This window comes from Eimeria mitis, genomic scaffold (assembly GCF_000499745.2).
Source record: "Eimeria mitis Houghton genomic scaffold, Emh_scaff46, whole genome shotgun sequence".
In the NCBI taxonomy this organism is placed as follows: domain Eukaryota; phylum Apicomplexa; class Conoidasida; order Eucoccidiorida; family Eimeriidae; genus Eimeria; species Eimeria mitis.
In genome coordinates, this window is record NW_024015406.1 from 40,316 (window position 1) to 49,652 (window position 9,337).

The 9,337-nt window shown below is 51.6% G+C and overlaps 2 protein-coding genes across 2 annotated transcripts; one reads left to right on the plus strand and one right to left on the minus strand.

The window, feature by feature from the left end:
- Positions 1 to 1,535: 1,535 nt before the first annotated feature.
- Positions 1,536 to 3,428, plus strand: EMH_0046800 (14-3-3 protein, putative; the record flags this gene model as incomplete). The annotated part of the gene is made up of 4 exons (XM_038022743.1): positions 1,536 to 1,614; positions 2,421 to 2,731; positions 2,863 to 3,147; positions 3,270 to 3,428. The coding sequence occupies 4 exons, from the start codon at positions 1,536 to 1,538 to the stop codon at positions 3,426 to 3,428; spliced, it is 834 nt and encodes a 277-aa protein (XP_037878597.1).
- A 2,058-nt stretch (positions 3,429 to 5,486) lies between these two features.
- EMH_0046910 (microneme protein 7, putative) lies at positions 5,487 to 7,972 on the minus strand (the record flags this gene model as incomplete). The annotated part of the gene is made up of 8 exons (XM_038022744.1): positions 5,487 to 5,536; positions 5,645 to 5,710; positions 5,896 to 6,132; positions 6,255 to 6,515; positions 6,896 to 7,000; positions 7,352 to 7,477; positions 7,680 to 7,814; positions 7,918 to 7,972. 8 exons carry the CDS (start codon positions 7,970 to 7,972, stop codon positions 5,487 to 5,489), a joined length of 1,035 nt encoding a protein of 344 aa, XP_037878598.1.
- Between the last annotated feature and the right edge of the window lie 1,365 nt (positions 7,973 to 9,337).

The following is a 9,337-nucleotide window of genomic DNA, read 5'->3' on the forward strand; positions in this document are numbered from 1 at the left end:
CCGAACGCCGAAGAAATACATGCGCCCCATGTTGGCTCTTTCACGAAGACCCCAGTTTGGAGAAATTCAATCAAGTTAACCCTTGAAGAACCGCTGCAGTCTGTGTCGCTGAAAAAGGCGTTCTGTGATGCACTCAGTCACACGGAGCTCCCAACCGGCCGGCTACCTGCAGGAACGCCCAATGCACCGTATCGAACTCACTTCCGGCTCGGCCCCAAACGTTGTTCCGAGGTAGAGCCGATCCAGGCATCTTGCAAAGGCACTAGGGTTGCTAGCAGATGCGCTGCTAAGAGAACGCAAATTTCAACCGTCAACTAAAACGCTTGGGTAGAACCCGGTGCTCGCGATGAAAAATTATCCGAGGCGGCACGTGCGCGTTGACCTCAAGCCCCTGAACCACAGCGAAGCAAAATTTTTCGATGCTTCATGTCGATACAGAACTGCTTGACCCCTTGCGGGGCCGACCCATTCTCCCTGAACAAAACCAGAAAGCACGAATTACACAGGCCATCCTACAAGCTGCAACGCTCCCTGCCAGGCAACCCAATATGTGAGCATGCCCAAGCCCATTTTTGATGCATGTGCCAACATTGTAAAATGGCAATAAACACTCACCTGGCCACCAGCAGCCAACCTACACACCAGTAGAAATACACATAAAGCTTTAGACAGGCCATGCTCCGCAGCATGCAACCGCTTGCATACACCAGCCCGTCCGAAGACGACTGAAATGGTTCTTGCCAAGGTCAATTATTGGAGGACACACTACTATTCAGTTCATGGAAAAGTGAGCGACATGATCTTGCAACCCGTTACCGCAGTATCCTTATGGGAGCCTGCGACCCGCTGGTGAAGGGGGCCGGGCCGATTCGGACGCGTCGCGCCCACAAAAAAGGCTATGATTGAACGTAGAAGACTACTAAACAAATTTCCAAGATTCATTGTATATTATGATGAGGAAACGCTGCACACAATGCCGAGCATGACAAAAATGCAGCTGCCTGTGGGGGGCCACGCAGTTAGCGGGGGGAGAAAATGCAATTGGGAACCATTATGACCTCACTTTGCATGCATGAGCCAGAGCAATGGTTAAATGTCTCTAAATCTAAAAGTATAGCTAAATTCCTAGAAAATAGCTAACACAAGCCAGACCCTCTGCTCTAGATGCACCGGATGGGCTGGGCCCAACTAACCCCCTCCTATTGAGGTGGGCGTTGGAATTGAATCCTTGCACATGTGTGCTGCTGAAGATGGAATAAAAGGGAAGAGGACGTCCAGAAACAGCAACTATCGCATTAATGCAACAAAATAATATTATAAGAGCCTCCCAACTGCGGGGTGTTGTCAGTTCAGCAGCAGCAGTAGCAGCAGCGGGCTGCTGCGTGCAGCGGCGGCAGCAGCAGCAGTGTGCGGATGAAGCGCCGTGCCAGCAGGCGGGTTGCTTGCTCACAGTTAAGCACTTTTGAGCCTGTAGAGTGACCTCTGACGGCGAATTTTATGTGCCTGAGCTCTTATTCTGGTGTCTCTGCGTGAAAATGATTGAGGACATCAAGACTCTCCGCGAGGAGCATGTGTACCGCGCCAAGCTCGCTGAGCAGGCGGAGCGCTATGACGGTAGGTCCCTTTTTCTGCATTTACACGCCAGTTCGGGACATCGGGTACAGCATATTCGGCTATTTCATTCTTCTCCCTCGTTATGGTGGCACGTGGCTCAGGAATGCCTCCTCAGTCACGCTTTCGCGGGATGGTAGGGTGATGGGTCGCAGGTGCGGCCAGCTGTAGGCGTTTTCTGCTGACAAGCTCTGCAGTTGAGGGCTGATTTACCTCTTTTTTAAGGTGGAGATTGCTTCGGCAGTATCCATAGAGCCACTTCCGTCTCATCTAGCCGGTTGTGGACAAAGGAGGATGCGTAGCTGGCGTGGCGCCCGGCTGCTTCAGCATGTATGGAGGCCTTGAATGCTTCCCTGGTGGCAACTGGCAGTGGCAGAAGCGCCACTGCGTGCACAATAGCGATCTTTTCCTCGACGTGCTTCGCGCGCTGCCGATGTTTCCAGCGGCTGCCCTCTGGCTGTTGCGCGGTACCGGGGGAAGTGACTGCTAGCATTTGGATGTGGCGTTTCCGTTCATTAATGTTGGTAGCTGACGTTTGTGATGCGTATAACATGTGAAGGAAGCGTCTGGTGCTTCGAGAGGATGAGCTAGGCGCTTCGGGTGGCTGGGTGGAGGCCTGTAGTCTACAGGCTGAAGCATTGTGAATGGCAGACTTGAGGCGCATCTGTAATGTGATGGCGTGGTCGAGCGTTCCGCATACTGTTGGACGAATTGAGTCTGTCGTATTGGAGGGGCATTCCCAGCTTTATAGAGGGAGTTGACCAGCACCTTGTCAGCCATAGTCTACTTGTGTTTTGCGCATGCTGCAGAAATGGCGGAGGCGATGAAGAATTTGGTGGAGAACTGTCTCGACCAGAACAGCTCCACTCCAGGTGGCAAGGGGGACGAGTTGACTGTTGAGGAGAGGAATCTACTAAGTGTTGCGTACAAGAACGCCGTGGGAGCCCGCCGCGCCAGCTGGCGCATAATTTCTTCTGTTGAGCAGAAGGAGGCCAACAGGAACCACATGACGAACAAGGCCTTGGCAGCGAGCTACAGACAGAAGGTTGAAAATGAGCTCAACAAAATCTGCCAGGAGATCCTGACCCTTCTGACCGACAAGCTGCTGCCCCGCACCACGGTTCGTTCCCCACAGCCCAGACAGTTGAACGCAAAGCTCTTTTCAACACAAGGGGTGCAGGTAGGAGGTGCATCTGAACTTGAAGGTATCCTTTTGAGAACCATTTGTTTTGCGCGTTCTGGTTTCCATAGGATTCTGAGAGTCGTGTTTTCTACTTCAAGATGAAGGGGGACTACTACCGTTACATTTCCGAGTTCAGCAACGAAGAGGGGAAGAAGGCATCGGCAGAACAGGCGGAGGAATCGTACAAGCGTGCGACGGACACCGCTGAAGCAGAACTACCATCTACTCACCCTATCCGCTTGGGTCTGGCCCTCAACTACTCTGTGTTCTACTACGAGATTCTCAACCAGCCACAGAAGGCTTGTGAAATGGCCAAACTGGCTTTCGATGATGCAATTACCGAGTTCGACAGCGTAAGTCTCGCGGGACCTCGGGTTCCGGCTGTGGGATTTGAGTTACCTTGTTCATGGGATGCTACGGAAGGTCACTTTCTTTATATCGATTCCTTTTGTTTAATGCCTGTTCGACTTCGCAGGTTTCCGAGGAGTCTTACAAGGATTCCACTCTTATCATGCAACTGCTACGTGACAATCTGACTCTCTGGACCAGCGACTTGCAGACTCAGGAACAGCAGCAGCAGCCCGTGGGCGATGCCGCCGAGGCGCCGAAGGTGGAGGCTACTGAACAGCAGTAGGCTCATCAAGCCACAGTGTTGGAACACAGCGCCGACGGCGGCGTTGATTATCAGCGTGTTGTGGTGGACGATTTTCGGGGCATTAGATCCCGCCATGGTGTACATTTTGTGAAAGGAGGTTGGCTCGCAGAGCATGCATTAACAGACCGGATGGGCGTGGAAATTGCACTTCGAGATAACAGCGATTTGCTGCCTGCGCGCCGCTGGTCCCAGATATTTACCGGCACTGCATCGTTGTTTGATGCACAGTATAAGTTATTAGCCGGACTGAGACGCATCCCTGATCCGTTTGCTTCCGTTGCTCAACGACTACACACAGCAGCACGTACTTGCGAATGGCGTTTAGCGCCTGTGCCACCTTGACTAGAAGCAGATTGATAATGCTCCCAGATCAAGCTTGCCGATGAGACAGCAGAGAAGGGATGATCTGCGGAGTGGCGTGGTGAACGATTTTGCACAAGCCAGCAGAGTAATATGCACAGCAATAGCTTTGAATGGTGTAGCGGGCTGCTGAGTTGCTCTAGTGGAGTTCCTTTCATTTTGCCGCAAAGGGACTTCCGTGCGGGCGACAGTCTTGTGAGCCATGGCACGTCTGTTGAGGTGAAACGGATGCCCGCAAGCGCCCGTTCCCTTACCCGATTGTGCTATGCAGCGAACTCGTCAGAATGCGTCCTGCGGACGTACAGGCGCCATTACCAAATGATCGCAGGCGATCTCTTCGTCACAGTTATGAGGCGTCCGTAGTATAGTGTCCGTAGTGTAGGGTAGGCAGATACATTGTGTAGGCAAATATTGTGTAGTTAGTGGAACCTAGCGTTGTAGGAGGGGGAGTGGTTGTGGGGTCATACAGTCAACGGGGCTCGGACTGACTACAACGCAACGGATGCGATACGTAGCTGGTCTGTTCTGCAGATTGGCAGTCCTGCACTTGAACGGCACTCGCAGATGTAGGGGCATTCTGCAGTGGAGGTTCGCTGCAAGGCGACCTTAACTGTTTATCCAGTATCTATGGAGCTTCGTGGACAGAGTGAATTCGTCTCTTGAAGGCACTCCTGATGCATTGTGCTTGCGGGTTTTTATAGTACATGTGCTTAACTATTTTTAGCCTTAGTAGCTTGTGTTATCTCGGCGTTCGCCTCAACCTACCGTCGGGGCCGTAACTGGTCTTTAGGATTTTGCTAGCGGTATGCTCTAAGTGGATGCCAGGCTTCGCTTGAATGAATTTATGTGGAAGCTGAAATGTCGGGAATGCTGGTAAGCGATTGAAGACGAGGCTGGCGGCTCCCCAACAGCCGGCCATCGGGCTAAACGGCATCCAGATGTTTAGAACGATCATCGGGTGGGTCTCTTTACCCCAAGTTCCCGCATCCCTACACTCGACCTTCCGTTCCTTCATACTTTGTACACGCGAACAGCAGAACTGGCAACGCTCTACTATTGTACACGACAGCTCCGTCGAGGGACCGCTGTAACTTCAACTGAAAAGTCACTGCCTTACACTAGCTGTTGCACTGCTGAGCCCCGGTACACGCAGGCACTAGAAGGACTCCCCGCTCGCCACAAGACGGGTGGCTCTAGTGAATATCAAACACCGGAGTTGTAAGTGCCAAATGCTTCACTCGTGAGTTTGTGGTGACGGGAATGCGATTACCAAAACTGTTTTGGGCACAGAAATATTCAGACTGAAGCTACAGAGGCACTTGATTCACTTAAGTTAGCCGAAGCAGCGCCACCGAAGCAGGGCATGCGGGGCATAAGTAGGGCTTCCTGGATTAAGGAGCACTGCAACTACCTTCAGGAGTAAAGCAACGATAATGCCAACTCAGTTGTAGCTCTCCTCACCAATCAAGCGAACCATCCCTAGCGCAGCACGATGCGTTTCAAATAGGATGGACAGAAAATAGGGTTCTTCACTTATCTGCGCATGCTAGTGGTTTGTTCGCTGTACGAACGCCTAGACAAAACACAGAAAATCAGAGTCCGGTCTTTCACCCTCTAAGACATGCAATGCAAGCACGCAAAGAAGGTAGACTCTTCGTTTGAATCAGTTTAAATCCGTCAAGCGTAATAGCCTTGGGTTGCACCGTAGTTATAGCCCTCGCCGATATCTGCAACATGATCAAACGCAAGCTTTATGCAGTTCGCGAGTTGGTTTAGCACTACTGAGTCTCTCTGTTGGGTTTTAGCAATGTATTCCCATATTCCCACCTACGCACCTTGTTCAGTGAGCAGGTCTTCCTCGTTCTCCTCGCTTTTCTTTATAAACCGTTTGTACAAGCACCCTGAAAACACCGTGCACGCAACTTCAAACTACGACTGTTAAGTCCTACGTTCGGGTATGTACCCCAAAACGTAACTTTGTCAATATCTACCAAGTGAATACGCGGTCGCAGGCTAAACTTGCGAACTGTGTCCCCTGTTACGGGAAAAGGATGGATAGAACTCGTGACGATCCATTGAGACGCACACAAAATGCCTCCAGATATAAGGATGAGCACGATGGTGGACAAAACGACGACAGCCCAAATCCACGACGGCGTGTCGCTTGTTGAGCCATTCGTTAGAAAGACGGCGAGTTGTTCAGAAGCCGCTTTGTCTGCGCACTCCCACATTCCTGCCTGGGTTGTACTCTTTGTGCAGTACTTGTAGTCTCCACAAGTCAGTCCCAATGCTGTGCAAGCCAGATCCTCGTTCCCCGCAAGCGCTGAACATTCACCAAGACAGTCCCGGGAAGTGCATTGGGAATGCAACCGTAAAATACAGCTTTGGCGCGTGCCTCCTCCCGTTTTCGTGCCTGTTGATGGCATCGAGTGGGTGTCTGCTTACGCTCGCATGTGTTGACCGTTCCTACTCCACGGAACCCCTGGATGCATTCGCACTTGAACGAACCAGGCACCAGCGAACACGTGGCAAAGACTGAGTCGCAGTCGTTCTTTCCCGTTCCGCAGAAGTCCTCCGTCACGCATCCACTGCCAGAGGAATCGGGTTCAAAACCAGGCCCACACTCACACTTGTACGAACCCGGCAAGTTCGTGCATATTGAATTTGACGGGCAGATAGCAGGGTTCTCGTTGCATTCATTGATGTCTGGCGCGCCAACACGCATATCACAACACACTCTTCGGCACATACATATGCAAAGATGTCCAACTAGACGACCGCATACACTCATGAGCAAATACAGGTTAAACGAAAAATGGCNCATATGCAAAGATGTCCAACTAGACGACCGCATACACTCATGAGCAAATACAGGTTAAACGAAAAATGGCTATTTTTCGGTTAACCTGTATTTGCTCATGAGTGTATGCGATCGTCTAGTTGGACATCTTTGCAGCACTTGGTTACTGTAACTGGGAGATTCCGTTCAAACGTAATATTCACAATGTTGTGCTTCTTGTTGGTGCTTCAATGTTCAGATGCTATGTGCTAACCTCTGCATGCAACGCCGGGTTTGTCGCCATTACCCGTCCAGCCCTTATGGCACTTGCACAGCTGCTCAGATCCATCGACATTGATGCAGTCGCTATTTTCATCGCACTCTCCTCTGTTCGTCGAGCATTCGTTTATGTCTGCGCATACAGATCGCACAGACGCAGAGCCTCCGTAACTAAGGCATCCAATGCACACTACTCCTACGCGGGTGTAGAGACACTGCCGGTAATTTGAAGGCTCCAAATGTCAACAGCAGCTGTAGCTGCTCCATGCAGTGAACGCCGAATTCCATGGGGATAGAATACAATCGACCGTAGAGATGCAGCTGTGTGGGCTGCAAGAGTGCGGTGCTGGGGTTCTCTACGGGGACAGCAAGTACAACTTGTTATGCTGTACATGCAAGAAGGCGTATGTTGGCAGAAAAAAAAAGCGAACAGGTGAGACATAAAGAAAATATACAAGGGACAGGCAAAAAGAAAAATCCTCACCAACGCAAATTCCATCTCTTTCTTGGCGGTAGGGGCCGCATCCACAAGTAAAACTGCCAGGAGTGTTCACACAGTCCCCTCCTTTCTGCTTGCAGTTGTCGAGGCCTTGTGCACACTCGTCTATGTCTGCAGCATAAAAAGAAACCGGGGACATGACGTGTGTAACAACAGAACGAATGGCAGCCGAACAACGAAGGTCTAGGGCTCGTCTAATTGACGAGTGCTGCTCCTTATCACTTGATATTTCCACCGCTTACCGACACAAGTAGAGCTCTGGTTCACCCCTTGCGGGCTAAAGCCCTTCTGGCAGGTACNTTCCACCGCTTACCGACACAAGTAGAGCTCTGGTTCACCCCTTGCGGGCTAAAGCCCTTCTGGCAGGTACACCAGAAACCGTCCCCTGCTTGACATGACTCCGCGTACTCAACTCTTTGACAGTGCGCATATCCTCCCGTATCGCACGCTGTAACCGCAGAAGCATACGCATGCATTCAATGCAGAGGCCGAGATGAGAGAATAATTAATACTGGAGAGAAGAATCAGTATTGCCTGCCGCTCCCTCCTACAGAAGACTTCTCGGACTTCAGCCTCGGTCCCAACTTCCTGTGCACTTATCTGCATCTAAGGAGAAGAGAACTCCCCCTTTCCCCTTTGGAAGTTCCCTCGAAAGCTCACGCGTGCTGCTTTTGCCTCCCATGGCTCCAAGGCTCCAGTGGACAGGGTCACCGGGCAGCGGTGGTTGTCTGGTGGGGGGTGTTTTACGCCAGTTGAGTGGCCCTAGGAAGTTCCTGATTGCAGCTGCACCAAAAAAGTTCAGTGTTGATGAAGAAGTAAGGTAGGAAAGCCGATCCCGTGCATCTCGAAGTCGCGCAGCGGCCAACGAGCAGCATCGAAAGGTAGATCGCTACGCCTGGGGAGAGAGGGGATAAAGACAGTGCACCAGCTTGCCCTTGGGCAATTGAACACTCCATGGAAATACTACGGTGAAACAAAAAAGGACGTCGGTCTCCTCTACAGCAACAAACCACAGACCCCTGCAGCGCGCGCTACGTGCCAGGCCTGATCGGCTACTTCATGCAGCGTGCAACAGGCAGCGCATGCCCCACATATCTTGCTCCCCCTGTGTATTTATGTTGCTGTTTTCATGAACATACAGTATATTCTCTTTTCCTGCATTATGTTGCATTTTCTACCTAAGTTGCGGCACTGCTGTATGCACGGGGGGGGCGGTCGCTGCAGCCACCCAGTGGTCTGGGCCATTCCGCAGGTTCAGTTCCGCTTCCGTGTATGTTCTGTAGTGATACTTGCTGCTTTGACCACGTATTTGCAATTAGTCTTTACTTCGAGCCGTGATTTCGTTGAGAGAAGCCGACACAGCTTCCCGCCGCGCAGCAGGCAGCAGTGTGTATGTGAGGCTCTCTTGCCTCGACGCAGGCGAGGCGTAAGTGCGATGCACTAGCCCCTTGTGTTTGCGAAGGAGAAAAGAGAGTTGTAATGGGCCGACGGTTTCTGTTAGCTGCGTCACAGCTTTGCGAGAGGATACAATGCCAGGACAAACTTGTATACGCTGTTCACAAGTTCGTGGCGCTGCTGTGAAGGTTTCACTGAGACTGCTTTGAGTAGGGGATTGACCACATTCAAGACATCGCACCACAGGTCGGTGTAAGGCCATTATGCACGGGTAAAGAGGCGCAAATGGCCACTGTGGCTAGGGAATGGGGTAGCCGGCCAGAACGACAAGAAAGGGTAAGGTGCAGCACAGCACTGCAAATAATACAGACACGTCCGAGTACACATGGAACGCAGGTGGCTCTTTTATCCGCCATATGTGCGTTAAGCATGTAGCCACAGTAATCTGGACGGCAAGAGGTCGAGCGTTTGTCTGGCTAGCTGTTTTGTATTTGCCTAAACGTGTAGACATTTGGAGCTGTACTGCATCAGCTACGCGGAGAGGGTATGTCGGGAAGCAGTGCAGTAGCGGTGCAC